The 20,953-nt window shown below is 55.5% G+C and overlaps 1 protein-coding gene across 7 annotated transcripts in view; it reads right to left on the reverse strand.

Annotated features, from left to right (window-relative positions):
* Positions 1 to 20,953, reverse strand: part of NUP98 (nucleoporin 98 and 96 precursor) — a 114,159-nt gene that overhangs the window by 4,491 nt on the left and 88,715 nt on the right. For all 7 annotated transcript variants that reach the window (XM_075580567.1, XM_075580566.1, XM_075580565.1 and 4 more), the window contains 7 exons: positions 16,415 to 16,684; positions 15,640 to 15,797; positions 14,998 to 15,141; positions 13,665 to 13,813; positions 6,057 to 6,278; positions 3,068 to 3,309; positions 16 to 170 (listed from right to left, as the gene is read on the reverse strand). In XM_075580567.1, coding sequence (XP_075436682.1) covers positions 16 to 170; positions 3,068 to 3,309; positions 6,057 to 6,278; positions 13,665 to 13,813; positions 14,998 to 15,141; positions 15,640 to 15,797; positions 16,415 to 16,684 — 1,340 coding nt within the window. The remainder of the gene's footprint in view (positions 1 to 15; positions 171 to 3,067; positions 3,310 to 6,056; positions 6,279 to 13,664; positions 13,814 to 14,997; positions 15,142 to 15,639; positions 15,798 to 16,414; positions 16,685 to 20,953) is intronic.

Below are 20,953 nucleotides of genomic sequence, written 5' to 3' on the forward strand. Positions count from 1 at the left end.
TTGGAAGCAAATTACCTGCTGGATCCTTTTGAGCATCTCAACCACGCTGATGTAATCCAGATACACCAGGCCCGCCCTCTCCCAGTCTTGAATGTGCTGGCTACGCTCCGGTAAGGACAAGTCAACCAGGAAGCCCTTCAGATATCTGTAGTTCTCATTAATGATGGCGTCTGAATATAGAAATGGAAGTGAGGTGAAGGCTGGTGTCACTGAAGGATATATCACAACCTCAGCATGTGTCATTTCTTTAACCATGCAACCCCTGCTCATTAGAGATGGGCCGAACAGTCCGAAACACCTCCCCCCCCCCCTATCCCTGTGTTCTCCCCTTTCCCCCATTTACGGTGATTCACTTGGTGCCTCTCTTATGTCCTGTCTGTGCATGTTTCATGACTCCTAGTTTGCTTCATTGGTTTCATTTATTCAATTATTTTTGGCATATCCTCTATTTTGACCGTCTTCATCTCTATTCGTCAGTGAGTGCAGGGAACCCCCCACCCCTCTCTCTTTTATATTTTGGAGCAAAAAAGGGTCCTCCCTGTTCCCTTGTGCACCCTGCACATGATCTTTTCAGCGTATATTTGAGTGCTGTCTCTGTTTTTATAGTTGTGACTGGAGGGGATGATAACCAGACTACATAATAAAGGCTAAACCCTATGGTTACCCCTAAAACTGTGGGGTCCCTGGTAGCTCCATAAGCACCATAAGCCAGGGACCTGGGACAATACATGTGGAAAATAAAGTGACCCCGGCTTTCTTCTGTTTTCATGTTCCCTCGGCCCTAGAACTGTGAGGTTTCTTGTGTGTCAGTTTTAGGGGGGATATTTGGGTAGAAATACAATTATTTTGTTTGCAGGAGTTTGGGGGCCGAAGTTACCGGTAGCCCTTTACTCCCCCCCGGTGAGCAGGCATGATTTGCCGGTACGCGGGGTGAATTACACCGGGGCTTCCCTGTGTCCCTCAGACGCCTGGATTTCAAACCCAAATATCCCAAATCCATTTCCCTTATAAGTATAAGGTCCCCATTAATACTAGGAAACAAAAGCACCCTTTTTGACAGCACTCGTTGTATGTGATAGTGTAAAGATGAATGATTTAAAATGTAATCTTTTAATTCAACCGATTAAAATAATTGTCAAAACATTAGATCCAAAAATCCAACTGCCATTAGTCAGTCTGGCTAGATTTTGATCAACCACCTAGTTTGCAGTTGAAGGACTAATTAATGTTGTCTGTTTTTTGTGTTTTGTCACCAATGTCAGTTGGATTTTTGGTTCTAATGTTTTGACAATTATTTTAATCGGTTGAATTAAAAGATTACATTTTAAATCATTCATCTTTACACTATCACATACAACGAGTGCTGTCAAAAAGGGTGCTTTTGTTTCCTAGTATTAATGTTGTTCTCTCTCTCCCCTTATTGCACCGTTGTATAGATCACATATATATGTGAGGCAGATGCGAGGGTTCCCTTTCTCTTCCCCCTTCCCTAGAATATACTACAAGTATAAGGTCCCCCAATGTGTATACTGTATTAAAGCATACTTTATAATGTTTTAGACATTTACTATAAGGCTCTATACAGTCAGCCAGGGCATCAGCATAGACGCCGGCATGTCTGTATAGAGAACTTAGTTCAAAGAGGAGAGGATGTCCAGAGGTGAGAAGACCTTTTGGTGGGTGAGGAAGGACGAATTGCCATGTCCGGAGAACAAAGGGCACCCAGTGGGGACAGAGTTTGTATCTGCCAGACTTGGTGGCGCCTGCCCAGCGGGTGGCAATGAGTTAGCTGGGGGAGATACAGCTCGTAGGCGCTTCTCCCATTGGCTAAATCATATTTCCCGCTCACCCGGCTTGGCACACCTCTTTGTCAGCCAAAGGATGAGCCCCTATTCCTATTGGCTGGTGGGGAGGAATTCCCACGCTCTGATTGGTCGCTCCTCCTACCTCCATGCTAAGGATAGCTTAGCAGAGGGTATGTAAGGAGAAGCCCCAGTCAGAGAACCAGACCATCTGGTGACTTGAGTCGACAAAGCTAGGGCGGCTTTTCACATTTGCTCTGTTCGAAGCCGGTCGCTCTGCTATTTCGTTGTGGAGCTAGAAAAGCCTGCCTGGCAGAGACCAAGTCCCGACTTCTGCGGCCAAGTTCTACACATCGAAGCAGCGGGCGCAGCCAGGATTTCCTGCCGAAAACAGTTCCAGGGGCTAGGTCCTGGTCAGGAGTTTCTGCTGAATCTCGGACCAGGACGTCCGGAACAAGGTTCTGATCAGGGTTAGCCCTTGCAAGCAGGCGCCCTGCACCTCGGAAAGGCTCGATCTCATACCCCAGAGCCCAGGAAGTGTGTATATTCCTGTATTTTGTTTTATTTCCGAAGTTGTATCCAAAGAAACCCCATTTTATTTCACTGCCTTGTTTTGCCTGTTGAATGATCCCAAAAATATAAATGTGTTAAAAGACCCGGTCTACCGTGATGATAGTAATTAATACATTACATATTAACCCCTTACTAGCCGCCCACAGGTCAAGTTTCCAAAACTAGCTGACCAGAAAGGGCTACTAAGTGGTTAATATAAACGTTGTGGCTAGTAAAGCATTGCCATTGGCTGATCTGCGGCAGATTCAGACCCACCCAATCATTTCCGCCTGTCTCTACTGCCCACCGGGTCTTGCTACATATCTCATGGCTGGCGCGTCGCTGCATACTGGTTACCTACTCGTTTCACACGTTGCATTACAATAGATTTATTGCAGTGAAAGCGGTATGACTTTGTATGCGCCTCTGACCCAGTAGCGCTATAATGCTTTGGTTGCGGGGTCTCCAGGTTATGAGTGATATTTAAACCTATGGGAGAACACTCCCTGGGATAACGACATTAGGACCATAGTTCATATTTATTTTTTTCACCAATGTTTAGGTTTCCAGCATCACAAATCCCATAGGGATGTGGTGTGCGCAGACAACACCTATATGCTTCCCCATGCCGCCTGGTTCCTCATGTTTAGGGGCGCTGAGATCATGCAAGTGCAGAAGGAGGCAGTATGTGTGCACGATCACCGTCTCCTCACCTGAGGCCAGGTGCCGTGTCACCAGTTTGTGACACCGATTCCATTGGCAGGCCTTAAATAAATACAGAGCCTCCTTGTGCTTGTCGCCCTCTCTCTTCGAGCGCACAGCCTTTGCTTGGTGGAGCCACTCCGCTGGGATGTGGAGCCGCTGTATGAGGAAGGACTCCTTTGCCAGTGACTCCGGAGTCTCCTGCAAGACGCAGTGGCGGATTAAAAGCTCGCGGACAGCTCGCTCACGCACACTAGTGGGAAGGGGAGAGGAGGAGATTAAAGCCTAAGAAACCCTATTTAGCACCATATTCAGGTGTCATTTCAGTAACCCCTCAATACTGTAACGTTTTGTATTATTTATGTCATTTCATAATGTACAGAACAAAGACGTGATGCTGTGGGTTCTTATTGCAGTAGCAATACACAAGCGCCCGTGCTGCTCAGTGTAACGGTGACTACATGCAGCTAATATGCATCATCTGGGGAATGGTAATTAGCTCCACATGTACCCCGCTTCAGGAACCCCAATAAGTAATATGGCACATGATATATTGGTGTTTGTGTTCAGGACTAAATGGGAAACAATACAGCAGAAACCCAAACGCTTCATTGGTTACATCCAAATAGCTCGGGTCGGGCTGCAACAGCTTCACATCCATCTATATCCCGCACGGGGGGAGCAGCTGGTATTTTATTTATTTATAAAATATTTTACCAGGAAGTAATACATTGAGAGTTACCGCTCGTTTTCAAGTATGTCCTGGGCACAGAGTAAAACAAATAGTACATGGTTACAAGTAAATGAGCAGGGTATACATTATATACAAGACATTGCATGCACAGTTAGAGAAGATGTATATTATAGGCGTATCTAACAGTTACAGACCAGATTAAAATGTGAGACAGCCTTAGATTTGAAAGAACTTAAGCTGGTGGTGGATATGAGAGTCTCTGGTAGGTTGTTCCAGTTTTGGGGTGCACGGTAAGAGAAGGAGGAACGGCCGGATACTTTGTTGAGCCTTGGGACCATGAACAGTCTTTTGGAGTCTGATCTCAGGTGATAGGTGCTGCGTGTGGTAGGGGTGAGGAGCTTGTTCAGGTAGCTGGGTAGCTTGCCCAGAAAGTATTTGAGGGTGAGACAGGAAAGGTGAACTTTGCGCCTAGACTCTAGTGATGACCAATCTAGTTCTTTGAGCATTTCGCAGTGATGTGTGTTGTAGTTGCATTGGAGAACAAAACGACAAATTGAATTGTAGAGGGTGTCAAGTTTGCTAAGGTGGGTTTGAGGTGCCGAGCCATATACTATGTCTCCATAGTCAATAATTGGCAGGTTTGGGAAGTACGTGATCGGAACAGAAGGGAACACCAAGGCAGCGAAAACATCGGCATTGCGGGTTCTATAACATCCAACGTGTGACTGTTTTAAAGTCACAATAAGAACATCTAGCAAAGTATTGCAAAGTCATGTTTCACAAAGGAACGTCCGTTGTGCAGATTGACTTGCAAAGTAATGCCATTTCACATCCCAAGTCTCAACAAAGGAGTCATGTGGTTGCATCTTTGGACCAGGAAAAGGAGTGAAGCCGCGACCCATCCAGGTAAATGCCGCTGAAGCAGGATACTCCTTATTGTCTTGTGACAAAGCATGCTCACATTACAAGAGGCAGAAGCAACCCGGGACTGTGTGCAATGTCAAACTGCCTCACGGGTTAAATGAATGAAGCATGTTTGCCCTCTGCTATTGAATTAATGCAATTAAAACTGGTAATAGTGTTTTATACTTTTCTGCCAATTGGAAAATTGACAACGCGTTCAGTTACGGAGAGGTCAGACATCCCAAAAACAGAATTAGGTGAGCTCAAACCCCCCGCCATATAACACTGCATCAGCAGCACTATGTATCCACCCATACCTTAGGCGTGCTGCCAGAGATGGGGAATGGGACATTTCTGGAAAACAAATACAAAAACCCTGAGCTACGTTACAAACCGGCTGGCAATGAGGGATATTTTACATTTTTGATCCCAAATCTCTTAAGATATAAATTGCCAGCCGGTTTGTAACATAAGCTCAGGGTTTTTGTATTCGTTTCCTAGAAATGTCCCATTCCCCATCTCTGGCAGCACGCCTAAGGTACTGAAAGAAAGATAGTGTTCCCCAAGGTGAAACTAGGGGCTGTAAGTGGGGCAGTGGGCTCAGGCGCAGCAGCTTAGGGGGCACAGGTCAGGCTGGCAGTGCCCGCCGGAGAAGGATGGTGGTGGCAGATGGAAGAAACCCCCCAGCTGACCTACCCGGAAGTCGGATGTGTTTTCCGGTGTCTGCCGCCAGGAGGGGCTCCACTCGAGCTTGGGGCTGGAGCGGGGGCGATGGCCGTGAGGAGCGTGGTGGGGCCCACCAACATACAAAAGATTCACAATTACGGGATAGTTTTGCCCTGGTTGTACGAATTGAGGGGGCGGGGCAGTTGGTGGCACTTGCCCCGGCGCAAAAATCCCTAGTTCTTCTGGTTCTACAGATGCATTGTTATATGGATAGATTTGAGCCAATTTGTCCATTTTGGTTTCCAAGCCCCACCGGTGTTAGAAAGAACATGGGGGGCTTTACTGTGCAAGAACTTGCCCAGGAGAAGTTTTTTTGTAGTAAGTAGGTCAAAGTCATCAGTAAAAGGTAACATTTTAGGGTTCACTGAAAATCCAGGCGCACTTTTGCCATATGAAGACTAGCACGCTGTATAAACCAGACGCTATGAGCACACGTGTGAACAATATGCGCCCATAAACGTGCTTTAAGTCAGAGTTTGCTCCTCCTGTGCCCCAGAGCCGCTCACACAGGGAGCTCTGCTCTTCTAAACACAGCTGCACGAGGAAGCCAAGAACTGGGAGTTTGGCTGCAAGAACAATATACCCCAAAGTTACATACAAGTGCTGGCGAAGCTGGTGCCCGCTGCATCACACCCACAGCTGTTCAATCAGAGCCGACTGTTGCCGTGATCACTTACTTTGAGTCGGTGATGTGGAGCAGTACAAATATGGCCCACTCCCAGTGCCCTACGTTCTCCAGCTGGGCAGCATAACTGGCATGCAGCACTCCTTTGCACTGCTCGGACAGGTGGGTATAATTCAGGGCCTGCAGGACCAGCCACAGGTGCCAGCTCAGGCGATAGTCCAGAGGATCGGGCGTCACACTGTTTGGTTCCAGCAGCTGATGCAGGTCATAGTGTCTGTAAAGGAACCAGGACACATTCAACTGGGAGTGATTATATCTGTAGCAAACCCATGAGCAGGAAATGATTAACGGCTACCTGGGACGGATCTCAGGGGCTCTCATCACCCACAGTCATTTAGTACACAGAGGAGTTTCTAAGGGAAGAACGGGCAGCGAGCGCAGGGAACGGCGAGGAGTTTCTAAGGGAAGAACGGGCAGCGAGCGCAGGGAACGGCGAGGAGTTTCTAAGGGAAGAACGGGCGGCGAGGGCAGGGAACGGCGAGGAGTTTCTAAGGGAAGAACGGGCAGCGAGGGCAGGGAACGGCGAGGAGTTTCTAAGGGAAGAACGGGCAGCGAGGGCAGGGAACGGCGAGGAGTTTCTAAGGGAAGAACGGGCAGCGAGGGCAGGGAACGGCGAGGAGTTTCTAAGGGAAGAACGGGCAGCGAGGGCAGGGAACGGCGAGGAGTTTCTAAGGGAAGAACGGGCGGCGAGGGCAGGGAACGGCGAGGAGTTTCTAAGGGAAGAACGGGCGGCGAGCGCAGGGAACGGCGAGGAGTTTCTAAGGGAAGAACGGGCAGCGAGGGCAGGGAACGGCGAGGAGTTTCTAAGGGAAGAACGGGCAGCGAGGGCAGGGAACGGCGAGGAGTTTCTAAGGGAAGAACGGGCAGCGAGCGCAGGGAACGGCGAGGAGTTTCTAAGGGAAGAACGGGCAGCGAGCGCAGGGAACGGCGAGGAGTTTCTAAGGGAAGAACGGGCAGCGAGGGCAGGGAACGGCGAGGAGTTTCTAAGGGAAGAACGGGCAGCGAGGGCACGGAACGGCGAGGAGTTTCTAAGGGAAGAACGGGCAGCGAGGGCAGGGAACGGCGAGGAGTTTCTAAGGGAAGAACGGGCAGCGAGCGCAGGGAACGGCGAGGAGTTTCTAAGGGAAGAACGGGCGGCGAGCGCAGGGAACGGCGAGGAGTTTCTAAGGGAAGAACGGGCAGCGAGGGCAGGGAACGGCGAGGAGTTTCTAAGGGAAGAACGGGCAGCGAGGGCAGGGAACGGCGAGGAGTTTCTAAGGGAAGAACGGGCGGCGAGCGCAGGGAACGGCGAGGAGTTTAAGGGAAGAACGGGCAGCGAGCGCAGGGAACGGCGAGGAGTTTCTAAGGGAAGAACGGGCAGCGAGGGCAGGGAAAGGCGAGGAGTTTCTAAGGGAAGAACGGGCAGCGAGGGCAGGGAACGGCGAGGAGTTTCTAAGGGAAGAACGGGCAGCGAGGGCAGGGAACGGCGAGGAGTTTCTAAGGGAAGAACGGGCAGCGAGGGCAGGGAACGGCGAGGAGTTTCTAAGGGAAGAACGGGCAGCGAGGGCAGGGAACGGCGAGGAGTTTCTAAGGGAAGAACGGGCAGCGAGGGCAGGGAACGGCGAGGAGTTTCTAAGGGAAGAACGGGCAGCGAGGGCAGGGAACGGCGAGGAGTTTCTAAGGGAAGAACGGGCAGCGAGCGCAGGGAACGGCGAGGAGTTTCTAAGGGAAGAACGGGCAGCGAGGGCAGGGAACGGCGAGGAGTTTCTAAGGGAAGAACGGGCAGCGAGCGCAGGGAACGGCGAGGAGTTTCTAAGGGAAGAACGGGCAGCGAGGGCAGGGAACGGCGAGGAGTTTAAGGGAAGAACGGGCAGCGAGCGCAGGGAACGGCGAGGAGTTTAAGGGAAGAACGGGCAGCGAGCGCACGGAACGGCGGGGAGTTTCTAAGGGAAGTACGGGCAGCGAGCGCAGGGAACGGCGAGGAGTTTCTAAGGGAAGAACGGGCAGCGAGGGCAGGGAACGGCGAGGAGTTTCTAAGGGAAGAACGGGCAGCGAGCGCAGGGAACGGCGAGGAGTTTCTAAGGGAAGAACGGGCAGCGAGGGCAGGGAACGGCGAGGAGTTTCTAAGGGAAGAACGGGCAGCGAGGGCAGGGAACGGCGAGGAGTTTCTAAGGGAAGAACGGACAGCGAGCGCAGGGAACGGCGAGGAGTTTCTAAGGGAAGAACGGGCAGCGAGGGCAGGGAACGGCGAGGAGTTTCTAAGGGAAGAACGGGCAGCGAGCGCAGGGAACGGCGAGGAGTTTCTAAGGGAAGAACGGGCGGCGAGGGCAGGGAACGGCGAGGAGTTTCTAAGGGAAGAACGGGCGGCGAGGGCAGGGAACGGCGAGGAGTTTCTAAGGGAAGAACGGGCAGCGAGCGCAGGGAACGGCGAGGAGTTTCTAAGGGAAGAACGGGCAGCGAGGGCAGGGAACGGCGAGGAGTTTCTAAGGGAAGAACGGGCGGCGAGCGCAGGGAACGGCGAGGAGTTTCTAAGGGAAGAACGGGCGGCGAGGGCAGGGAACGGCGAGGAGTTTCTAAGGGAAGAACGGGCAGCGAGGGCAGGGAACGGCGAGGAGTTTCTAAGGGAAGAACGGGCGGCGAGCGCAGGGAACGGCGAGGAGTTTCTAAGGGAAGAACGGGCAGCGAGGGCAGGGAACGGCGAGGAGTTTCTAAGGGAAGAACGGGCAGCGAGGGCAGGGAACGGCGAGGAGTTTCTAAGGGAAGAACGGGCAGCGAGGGCAGGGAATGGCGAGGAGTTTCTAAGGGAAGAACGGGCAGCGAGGGCAGGGAACGGCGAGGAGTTTCTAAGGGAAGAACGGGCGGCGAGCGCAGGGAACGGCGAGGAGTTTCTAAGGGAAGAACGGGCGGCGAGGGCAGGGAACGGCGAGGAGTTTCTAAGGGAAGAACGGGCAGCGAGGGCAGGGAACGGCGAGGAGTTTCTAAGGGAAGAACGGGCAGCGAGGGCACGGAACGGCGAGGAGTTTCTAAGGGAAGAACGGGCGGCGAGCGCAGGGAACGGCGAGGAGTTTCTAAGGGAAGAACGGGCGGCGAGGGCAGGGAACGGCGAGGAGTTTCTAAGGGAAGAACGGGCAGCGAGCGCAGGGAACGGCGAGGAGTTTAAGGGAAGAACGGGCAGCGAGGGCAGGGAACGGCGAGGAGTTTAAGGGAAGAACGGGCAGCGAGGGCAGGGAACGGCGAGGAGTTTCTAAGGGAAGAACGGGCGGCGAGCGCAGGGAACGGCGAGGAGTTTCTAAGGGAAGAACGGGCAGCGAGCGCAGGGAACGGCGAGGAGTTTCTAAGGGAAGAACGGGCGGCGAGGGCAGGGAACGGCGAGGAGTTTCTAAGGGAAGAACGGGCAGCGAGGGCAGGGAACGGCGAGGAGTTTCTAAGGGAAGAACGGGCAGCGAGGGCACGGAACGGCGAGGAGTTTAAGGGAAGAACGGGCAGCGAGGGCAGGGAACGGCGAGGAGTTTCTAAGGGAAGAACGGGCAGCGAGGGCAGGGAACGGCGAGGAGTTTCTAAGGGAAGAACGGGCAGCGAGCGCAGGGAACGGCGAGGAGTTTCTAAGGGAAGAACGGGCGGCGAGCGCAGGGAACGGCGAGGAGTTTCTAAGGGAAGAACGGGCGGCGAGGGCAGGGAACGGCGAGGAGTTTCTAAGGGAAGAACGGGCAGCGAGGGCAGGGAACGGCGAGGAGTTTCTAAGGGAAGAACGGGCAGCGAGGGCACGGAACGGCGAGGAGTTTAAGGGAAGAACGGGCAGCGAGGGCAGGGAACGGCGAGGAGTTTCTAAGGGAAGAACGGGCAGCGAGGGCAGGGAACGGCGAGGAGTTTCTAAGGGAAGAACGGGCAGCGAGCGCAGGGAACGGCGAGGAGTTTAAGGGAAGAACGGGCAGCGAGGGCAGGGAACGGCGAGGAGTTTAAGGGAAGAACGGGCAGCGAGGGCAGGGAACGGCGAGGAGTTTAAGGGAAGAACGGGCAGCGAGGGCAGGGAACGGCGAGGAGTTTAAGGGAAGAACGGGCAGCGAGCGCAGGGAACGGCGAGGAGTTTAAGGGAAGAACGGGCAGCGAGGGCAGGGAACGGCGAGGAGTTTCTAAGGGAAGAACGGGCAGCGAGCGCAGGGAACGGCGAGGAGTTTCTAAGGGAAGAACGGGCAGCGAGGGCAGGGAACGGCGAGGAGTTTCTAAGGGAAGAACGGGCAGCGAGCGCAGGGAACGGCGAGGAGTTTCTAAGGGAAGAACGGGCAGCGAGGGCAGGGAACGGCGAGGAGTTTCTAAGGGAAGAACGGGCAGCGAGCGCAGGGAACGGCGAGGAGTTTAAGGGAAGAACGGGCAGCGAGGGCAGGGAACGGCGAGGAGTTTCTAAGGGAAGAACGGGCAGCGAGGGCAGGGAACGGCGAGGAGTTTAAGGGAAGAACGGGCAGCGAGCGCAGGGAACGGCGAGGAGTTTAAGGGAAGAACGGGCAGCGAGGGCAGGGAACGGCGAGGAGTTTCTAAGGGAAGAACGGGCAGCGAGCGCAGGGAACGGCGAGGAGTTTCTAAGGGAAGAACGGGCGGCGAGCGCAGGGAACGGCGAGGAGTTTCTAAGGGAAGAACGGGCAGCGAGGGCAGGGAACGGCGAGGAGTTTCTAAGGGAAGAACGGGCAGCGAGCGCAGGGAACGGCGAGGAGTTTCTAAGGGAAGAACGGGCAGCGAGGGCAGGGAACGGCGAGGAGTTTCTAAGGGAAGAACGGGCAGCGAGGGCAGGGAACGGCGAGGAGTTTCTAAGGGAAGAACGGGCAGCGAGCGCAGGGAACGGCGAGGAGTTTCTAAGGGAAGAACGGGCAGCGAGGGCAGGGAACGGCGAGGAGTTTCTAAGGGAAGAACGGGCAGCGAGCGCAGGGAACGGCGAGGAGTTTCTAAGGGAAGAACGGGCAGCGAGCGCAGGGAACGGCGAGGAGTTTCTAAGGGAAGAACGGGCAGCGAGCGCAGGGAACGGCGAGGAGTTTCTAAGGGAAGAACGGGCGGCGAGCGCAGGGAACGGCGAGGAGTTTCTAAGGGAAGAACGGGCGGCGAGGGCAGGGAACGGCGAGGAGTTTCTAAGGGAAGAACGGGCGGCGAGGGCAGGGAACGGCGAGGAGTTTCTAAGGGAAGAACGGGCAGCGAGCGCAGGGAACGGCGAGGAGTTTCTAAGGGAAGAACGGGCGGCGAGCGCAGGGAACGGCGAGGAGTTTCTAAGGGAAGAACGGGCAGCGAGCGCAGGGAACGGCGAGGAGTTTCTAAGGGAAGAACGGGCAGCGAGCGCAGGGAACGGCGAGGAGTTTCTAAGGGAAGAACGGGCAGCGAGCGCAGGGAACGGCGAGGAGTTTCTAAGGGAAGAACGGGCGGCGAGGGCACGGAACGGCGAGGAGTTTCTAAGGGAAGAACGGGCAGCGAGGGCAGGGAACGGCGAGGAGTTTCTAAGGGAAGAACGGGCAGCGAGCGCAGGGAACGGCGAGGAGTTTCTAAGGGAAGAACGGGCAGCGAGCGCAGGGAACGGCGAGGAGTTTCTAAGGGAAGAACGGGCAGCGAGCGCAGGGAACGGCGAGGAGTTTCTAAGGGAAGAACGGGCAGCGAGCGCAGGGAACGGCGAGGAGTTTCTAAGGGAAGAACGGGCAGCGAGGGCAGGGAACGGCGAGGAGTTTCTAAGGGAAGAACGGGCAGCGAGCGCAGGGAACGGCGAGGAGTTTCTAAGGGAAGAACGGGCAGCGAGCGCAGGGAACGGCGAGGAGTTTCTAAGGGAAGAACGGGCAGCGAGCGCAGGGAACGGCGAGGAGTTTCTAAGGGAAGAACGGGCAGCGAGGGCAGGGAACGGCGAGGAGTTTCTAAGGGAAGAACGGGCAGCGAGGGCAGGGAACGGCGAGGAGTTTCTAAGGGAAGAACGGGCAGCGAGGGCAGGGAACGGCGAGGAGTTTCTAAGGGAAGAACGGGCAGCGAGCGCAGGGAACGGCGAGGAGTTTCTAAGGGAAGAACGGGCAGCGAGGGCAGGGAACGGCGAGGAGTTTCTAAGGGAAGAACGGGCAGCGAGGGCAGGGAACGGCGAGGAGTTTCTAAGGGAAGAACGGGCAGCGAGGGCAGGGAACGGCGAGGAGTTTCTAAGGGAAGAACGGGCAGCGAGCGCAGGGAACGGCGAGGAGTTTCTAAGGGAAGAACGGGTAGCGAGCGCAGGGAACGGCGAGGAGTTTCTAAGGGAAGTACGGGCAGCGAGCGCAGGGAACGGCGAGGAGTTTCTAAGGGAAGAACGGGCAGCGAGCGCAGGGAACGGCGAGGAGTTTCTAAGGGAAGAACGGGCAGCGAGCGCAGGGAACGGCGAGGCGTTTCTAAGGGAAGAACGGGCAGCGAGGGCAGGGAACGGCGAGGAGTTTCTAAGGGAAGAACGGGCGGCGAGCGCAGGGAACGGCGAGGAGTTTCTAAGGGAAGAACGGGCAGCGAGGGCAGGGAACGGCGAGGAGTTTCTAAGGGAAGAACGGGCAGCGAGGGCAGGGAACGGCGAGGAGTTTCTAAGGGAAGAACGGACAGCGAGCGCAGGGAACGGCGAGGAGTTTCTAAGGGAAGAACGGGCAGCGAGGGCACGGAACGGCGAGGAGTTTCTAAGGGAAGAACGGGCAGCGAGGGCAGGGAACGGCGAGGAGTTTCTAAGGGAAGAACGGGCAGCGAGGGCACGGAACGGCGAGGAGTTTCTAAGGGAAGAACGGGCAGCGAGGGCAGGGAACGGCGAGGAGTTTCTAAGGGAAGAACGGGCAGCGAGCGCAGGGAACGGCGAGGAGTTTCTAAGGGAAGAACGGGCAGCGAGCGCAGGGAACGGCGAGGAGTTTCTAAGGGAAGAACGGGCAGCGAGGGCAGAGAACGGCGAGGAGTTTCTAAGGGAAGAACGGGCAGCGAGCGCAGGGAACGGCGAGGAGTTTCTAAGGGAAGAACGGGCAGCGAGCGCAGGGAACGGCGAGGAGTTTCTAAGGGAAGAACGGGCGGCGAGGGCAGGGAACGGCGAGGAGTTTCTAAGGGAAGAACGGGCGGCGAGGGCAGGGAACGGCGAGGAGTTTCTAAGGGAAGAACGGGCGGCGAGGGCAGGGAACGGCGAGGAGTTTCTAAGGGAAGAACGGGCAGCGAGGGCAGGGAACGGCGAGGAGTTTCTAAGGGAAGAACGGGCGGCGAGGGCAGGGAACGGCGAGGAGTTTCTAAGGGAAGAACGGGCAGCGAGCGCAGGGAACGGCGAGGAGTTTCTAAGGGAAGAACGGGCAGCGAGGGCAGGGAACGGCGAGGAGTTTCTAAGGGAAGAACGGGCAGCGAGGGCAGGGAACGGCGAGGAGTTTCTAAGGGAAGAACGGGCAGCGAGCGCAGGGAACGGCGAGGAGTTTCTAAGGGAAGAACGGGCAGCGAGCGCAGGGAACGGCGAGGAGTTTCTAAGGGAAGAACGGGCAGCGAGCGCAGGGAACGGCGAGGAGTTTCTAAGGGAAGAACGTGCAGCGAGCGCACGGAACGGCGAGGAGTTTCTAAGGGAAGAACGGGCAGCGAGCGCAGGGAACGGCGAGGAGTTTCACGCTGCCGTGTCTGGACGGACCATACACACCTATCACTGTAGAGTTTCAGTAGATGGAAGCAGACATCCCTCCGTGGCCTCTTGCTCCTCTCATCTTCAAAGTCTTCTTCCAAACGGATACCCGAGTCTTCCAGATAAGGAGGGAGAGGCATACAGGCATATCTCTCCGCCTCCGAGACCTAGCAAACGCCAGAGAAAGCAATGCGACCGCTTACATTTCTCCTTTCTATACAGTAAAAAATAAACATGCAAACCGTGGACTACGGCTTTAAGACTTCTTCCCATTCCCAAGTTTAAATCTGGAGCTCCGTTCAGGGGGGAACGCTTGAAATAATATTACGTGTCCGCGAGACTAAACATGGAGCTCTCCCCGGAGCCCAGTGAAGTCTTTAGTGTAAGATGATAACCTCAGAAGGTAGAGAGTAAGAAAAAGCAGCAATCCCTCAAGGGTTGCGTTGTAATCATGGATAAGGCCGTGCCTATAATGCCGCCGTTGGCGACGCGGCGGGTGACGTCACCCATCACCACCGGCGAAAGTCATGTTTCGCTGGGTGGCGGGGTCGCGGGATTCCGGCAATTTGATTTGTTCAAGGGCCGTCACGTGACGGCCCTTGAAAAATCAAATTTTGCCAGCTTCAGATTTTCGCGGCATTGCTTGTCGCCGTCGGTGGCGGCAATGTATGTTTTCGGCCGCCGTGGTGTCGCCGGCACTATAAGCGCGGCCTAAGTATGATCAGATACCAAAAGTTTTTCTCTGACATTAACCTAGTGCCCACATGGCCCTGACGCAGAACACATCCCTGTATGAAAGAAGCCCCGTGTGGTGAGATAAGGGCCGTACCTGGAACGCCTCCTCGTCAGGGCCTGAGCGATGGAGGCAGTGGGAGGGAGCATGTACCACAGGTGGATGGTTACAGTGTGGTGGAGATAAGGGCCGCACCTGGAACGCCTCCTCGTACACTGTCAGGGCCTGAGCGATGGAGGCAGTGGGAGGGAGCATGTACCACAGGTGGATGGTTACAGTGTGGTGGAGATCAGGGCCGCACCTGGAACGCCTCCTCGTACACTGTCAGGGCCTGAGCGATGGAGGCAGTGGGAGGGAGCATGTACCACAGGTGGATGGCGACAGTGTGGTGGAGATAAGGGCCGCACCTGGAACGCCTCCTCGTACACTGTCAGGGCCTGAGCGATGGAGGCAGTGGGAGGGAGCATGTACCACAGGTGGATGGTTACAGTGTGGTGAGATAAGGGCCACACCTGGAACGCCTCCTCGTACACTGTCAGGGCCTGAGCGATGGAGGCAGTGGGAGGGAGCATGTACCACAGGTGGATGGCGACAGTGTGGGGGAGATAAGGGCCGTACCTGGAACGCCTCCTCGTACACTGTCAGGGCCTGAGCGATGGAGGCAGTGGGAGGGAGCATGTACCACAGGTGGATGGCGACCGTGCGCTTCCAGTCCAGCTGTGAGCAGACGTTTATACTTCTCTTATCCGAGGAGTGCCACACCTACAAGGAGAAGCAAAACGTAACCGTATGACAAGGCCCTGCACAAGGGAGCTACAGGTCCCAGCCAGATCCCTGCAACTCTCCACAGACTGTACCAAACAAAGCAGCCTGTTACTGTGAGAGAAACACCTGCAGGGTAGTAATGCAGCACCCCGACACCTGCAGGGTAGTAATGCAGCGCCCCGACACCTGCAGGGTAGTAATGCAGCGCCCCGACACCTGCAGGGTAGTAATGCAGCGCCCCGACACCTGCAGGGTAGTAATGCAGCGCCCCGACACCTGCAGGGTAGTAATGCAGCGCCCCGTCACCTGCAGGGTAGTAATGCAGCGCCCCGACACCTGCAGGGTAGTAATGCAGCGCCCCGACACCTGCAGGGTAGTAATGCCGCGCCCCACGACACCTGAACACGTGAAACGATGTGCTGCGATATTTACAGGTAGGATGGGGTTGTACTTCCATTATACTGATCAGATTAGGGCCCAATGGGCCAGACTTACCGGTGTGCCAGAGAGCAGGGTGAAGACCCGCATCCTCTCCTCCTGGATGAAGCAGTCAACCTGCAGCTTTTCCCAATCCACCAGCTGCATGGTAAGCAACTCCCTCACCGGCTGGCTGCCAACCGACTGGGACAGCAGCATGGAGAGACGGTGATCCCCTAGAGAAAGGAGGAGAGAGGAGGAGAGAAGAAAAGAGAAGAGAGGGAGAGGGAGAGGGAGAGGGAGAGGGAGAGGGAGAGGGAGAGGGAGAGGGAGAGGGAGAGGGAGAGGGAGAGGGAGAGGGAGAGGGAGAGGGAGAGAGAGAGAGAGAGAGAGAGAGAGAGAGAGAGAGAGAGAGAGAGAGAGAGAGGGAGAGGGAGAGGGAGAGGGAGAGGGAGAGGGAGAGGGAGAGGGAGAGGGAGAGGGAGAGGGAGAGGGAGAGGGAGAGGGAGAGAGAGAGAGAGAGAGAAGAGAGGAGAGAAGAGAGGTCTTAGCAAACCGAGCTCTCTGCACTTCCATTGTTCTTCTAACACCAGCAGATGCAGCTTAACGCTGCTGCCCCATGTTACATACATTGCAACCAAGCGAGAATAGGATTTATGCGTTTCCTTTGCCGTATTCCCAATAATTAACCCTTTTGCCAGCTGGGCAATCAGTCTGTGTAGATCAAAATCCACGTTTTGCGACCCCCACCCAAAACCCCGTATTTTTTAATGCAAGGTCCTCACGTGGCCGTGGCACCCACACTCAGGAGCTTTATGGTCACTGTGGTGTAGACCTAATAAATATAACTCACCGGATTTCTGTGCCAGCCGGCACGCCTCACTGATCCGGCCCCCCGTCAGGTAGCTGAAGACTGCCTCTGTGTGACGCTCGTGGCGGCACAGCGAGACCTCCTCCTCAATGCGCTCTGCCGCAGTCTCGGCCAGCCAGCAGGAGAACGCCTTCCTCCGCTCCAGGCTCACAACGTACTCGTTTGGCTCAGTCAGGCTGGTCTCTAGTGCCTTTAATTGGCCCCAGAGCGCTTCACACAGAGTCCACGTTAAACACCACTGCTTCACCACCGCTGCAGAGGAAACACGCCGAAGGACATGAGCACTGCTCTGGGAAGCTTCCGTCATACACATCAGGGATAGCATTGGTTAACTGCCCACAATGAAAATGCCTGTCCTGTTCTAAAGCTCCCATCACAGTAACCCAACTGCAGAGATCTGCCGAAAGAAAAGCCCCATCACTGCTCTATACTCACTCCCCAGCCTCAGTATCACTGCTCTATACTCACTCCCCAGCTCCGCAGCCTCAGTATCACTGCTCTATACTCACTCCCCAGCTCCGCAGCCTCAGTATCACTGCTCTATACTCACTCCCCAGCCCCGCAGGCTCAGTATCACTGCTCTATACTCACTCCCCAGCTCCGCAGGCTCAGTATCACTGCTCTATACTCGCTCCGCAGGCTCAGTATCACTGCTCTATACTCACTCCCCAGCCTCAGTATCACTGCTCTATACTAACTCCCCAGCTCCGCAGGCTCAGTATCACTGCTCTATACTCACTCCCCAGCTCCGCAGGTTCAGTATCACTGCTCTATACTCACTCCCCAGCTCCGCAGGCTCAGTATCACTGCTCTATACTCACTCCCCAGCTCCGCAGGCTCAGTATCACTGCTCTATACTCACTCCCCAGCTCCGCAGGCTCAGTATCACTGCTCTATACTCACTCCCCAGCTCCGCAGGCTCAGTATCACTGCTCTATACTCACTCCCCAGCTCCGCAGGCTCAGTATCCCTGCTCTATACTCACTCCCCAGCTCCGCATCCTCAGTACCACTGCTCTATACTCACTCCCCAGCTCCGCAGGCTCAGTATCACTGCTCTATACTCACTCCCCAGCTCCGCAGGCTCAGTATCACTGCTCTATACTCACTCCCCGGCTCCGCAGGCTCAGTATCACTGCTCTATACTCACTCCCCAGCTCCGCAGGCTCAGCATCACTGCTCTATACTCACTCCCCTAGCTCCGCAGGCTCAGTATCACTGCTCTATACTCACTCCCCAGCTCCCCAGGCTCAGCATCACTGCTCTATACTCACTCCCCGGCTCCGCAGGCTCAGTATCCCTGCTCTATACTCACTCCCCGGCTCCGCAGGCTCAGTATCACTGCTCTATACTAACTCCCCAGCTCCGCAGGCTCAGTATCACTGCTCTATACTCGCTCCGCAGGCTCAGTATCACTGCTCTATACTCACTCCCCAGCTCCGCAGCCTCATTATCACTGCTCTATACTCACTCCCCAGCTCCGCAGGCTCAGTATCACTGCTCTATACTCACTCCCCGGCTCCGCAGGCTCAGTATCACTGCTCTATACTCACTCCCCAGCTCCGCAGGCTTAGTATCACTGCTCTATACTCACTCCCCAGCTCCGCAGGCTCAGTATCACTGCTCTATACTCACTCCCCAGCTTCGCTGCCTCAGTATCACTGCTCTATACTCACTCCCCAGCTCCGCTGGCTCAGTATCACTGCTCTATACTCACTCCCCGGCTCCGAAGGCTCAGTATCCCTGCTCTATACTAACTCCCCAGCTCCGCAGGCTCAGTATCACTGCTCTATACTCACTCCCCAGCTCCGCAGGCTCAATATCACTGCTCTATACTCACTCCCCAGCTCCGCAGGCTCAGTATCACTGCTCTATACTCACTCCCCGGCTCCGCAGCCTCAGTATCACTGCTCTATACTCACTCCCCAGCTCCGCAGGCTCAGTATCACTGCTCTATACTCACTCCCCAGCTCCGCAGGCTCAGTATCACTGCTCTATACTCACTCCCCGGCTCCACAGGCTCAGTATCCCTGCTCTATACTCACTCCCCAGCTCCACGGGCTCAGTATCACTGCTCTATACTCACTCCCCAGCTCCGCAGGCTCAGTATCACTGCTCTATACTCACTCCCCAGCTCCGCAGGCTCAGTATCACTGCTCTATACTCACTCCCCAGCTCCGCAGGCTCAGTATCACTGCTCTATACTCACTCCCCAGCACCGCAGGCTCAGTATCACTGCTCTATACTCACTCCCCAGCTCCGCAGCCTCAGTATCACTGCTCTATACTCACTCCCCAGCTCCGCAGGCTCAGTATCACTGATCTATACTCACTCCCCGGCTCCGCAGGCTCAGTATCACTGCTCTATACTCACTCCCCAGCTCCGCAGGCTCAGTATCACCGCTCTATACTCACTCCCCGGCTCCGCAGGCTCAGTATCCCTGCTCTATACTCACTCCGCAGGCTCCGTATCACTGCTCTATACTCACTCCCCTACTCCGCAGGCTCAGTATCACTGCTATATACTCACTCCCCGGCTCCGCATGCTCAGTATCACTGCTCTATACTCACTCCCCGGCTCCGCAGGCTCAGTATCACTGCTCTATACTCACTCCGCAGCCTCAGTATCACTGCTCTATACTCACTCCCCAGCTCCGCAGGCTCAGTATCCCTGCTCTATACTCACTCCACAGCTCCGCAGGCTCAGTATCACTGCTCTATACTCACTCCCCAGCTCCGCAGGCTCAGTATCACTGCTCTATACAAACTCCCCAGCTCCGCAGGCTCAGTATCACTGCTCTATACTCGCTCCCCGCCTCCGCTGGCTCAGTATCCCTGCTCTATACTCACTCCCCAGCTCCGCAGGCTCAGTATCACTGCTCTATACTCACTCCCCAGCTCCGCAGGTTCAGTATCACTGCTCTATACTCACTCCGCAGGCTCAGTATCACCGCTCTATACTCACTCCCCAGCTCTGCAGGTTCAGTATCACTGCCCTATACTCACTCCCCCAGCTCCGCAGGCTCAGATCACTGCTCTATACTCACTCCCCGGCTCCGCAGGCTCAGTATCCCTGCTCTATACTCACTCCCCAGCTCCGCATCCTCAGTACCACTGCTCTATACTCACTCCCCAGCTCCGCAGGCTCAGTATCACTGCTCTATACTCACTCCCCAGCTCCGCAGGCTCAGTATCACTGCTCTATACTCACTCCCCAGCTCCGCAGGCTCAGTATCACTGCTCTATACTCACTCCCCAGCTCCGCAGGCTCAGTATCACTGCTCTATACTCACTCCCCGGCTCCGCAGGCTCAGACCACTGCTCTATACTCACTCCCCAGCTCCGCAGGCTCAGTACCACTGCTCTATACTCACTCCCCAGCTCCGCAGGCTCAGTTCCACTGCTCTATACTCACTCCCCAGCTCCGCAGGCTCAGTATCACTGCTCTATACTCACTCCCCAGCTCCGCAGGCTCAGCATCACTGCTCTATACTCACTGCCCAGCTCCGCAGGCTCAGCATCACTGCTCTATATTCACTGCCCAGCTCCGCAGGCTCAGTATCACTGCTCTATACTCACTCCCCTAGCTCCGCAGGCTCAGTATCACTGCTCTATACTCACTCCCCAGCTCCCCAGGCTCAGTATCACTGCTCTATACTCACTCCCCGGCTCCGCAGGCTCAGTATCCCTGCTCTATACTAACTCCCCAGCTCCGCAGGCTCAGTATCACTGCTCTATACTCGCTCCGCAGGCTCAGTATCACTGCTCTATACTCACTCCCCAGCTCCGCAGCCTCATTATCACTGCTCTATACTCACTCCCCAGCTCCGCAGGCTCAGTATCACTGCTCTATACTCACTCCCCGGCTCCGCAGCCTCAGTATCACTGCTCTATACTCACTCCCCAGCTCCGCAGGCTCAGTATCACTGCTCTATACTCACTCCCCAGCTCCGCAGGCTCAGTATCACTGCTCTATACTCACTCCCCAGCTCCGCAGCCTCAGTATCACTGCTCTATACTCACTCCCCAGCTCCGCAGGCTCAGTATCACTGCTCTATACTCACTCCCCAGCTCCGCAGGCTCAGTATCACTGCTCTATACTCACTCCCCAGCTCCGCAGGCTCAGTATCACTGCTCTATACTCACTCCCCAGCTCCACGGGCTCAGTATCACTGCTCTATACTCACTCCCCGGCTCCGCAGGCTCAGACCACTGCTCTATACTCACTCCCCAGCTCCGCAGGCTCAGTACCACTGCTCTATACTCGCTCCGCAGGCTCAGTACCACTGCTCTATACTCACTCCCCAGCTCCGCAGGCTCAGTATCACTGCTATATACTCACTCCCCAGCTCCGCAGGCTCAGTATCACTGCTCTATACTCACTCCCCGGCTCCGCAGGCTCAGTATCACTGCTCTATACTCACTCCCCAGCTCCGCAGGCTCAGCATCACTGCTCTATACTCACTCCCCTAGCTCCGCAGGCTCAGTATCACTGCTCTATACTCACTCCCCAGCTCCCCAGG

The sequence above is a fragment of the Ascaphus truei genome (genome assembly GCF_040206685.1).
Source record: "Ascaphus truei isolate aAscTru1 chromosome 3 unlocalized genomic scaffold, aAscTru1.hap1 SUPER_3_unloc_2, whole genome shotgun sequence".
In the NCBI taxonomy this organism is placed as follows: domain Eukaryota; kingdom Metazoa; phylum Chordata; class Amphibia; order Anura; family Ascaphidae; genus Ascaphus; species Ascaphus truei.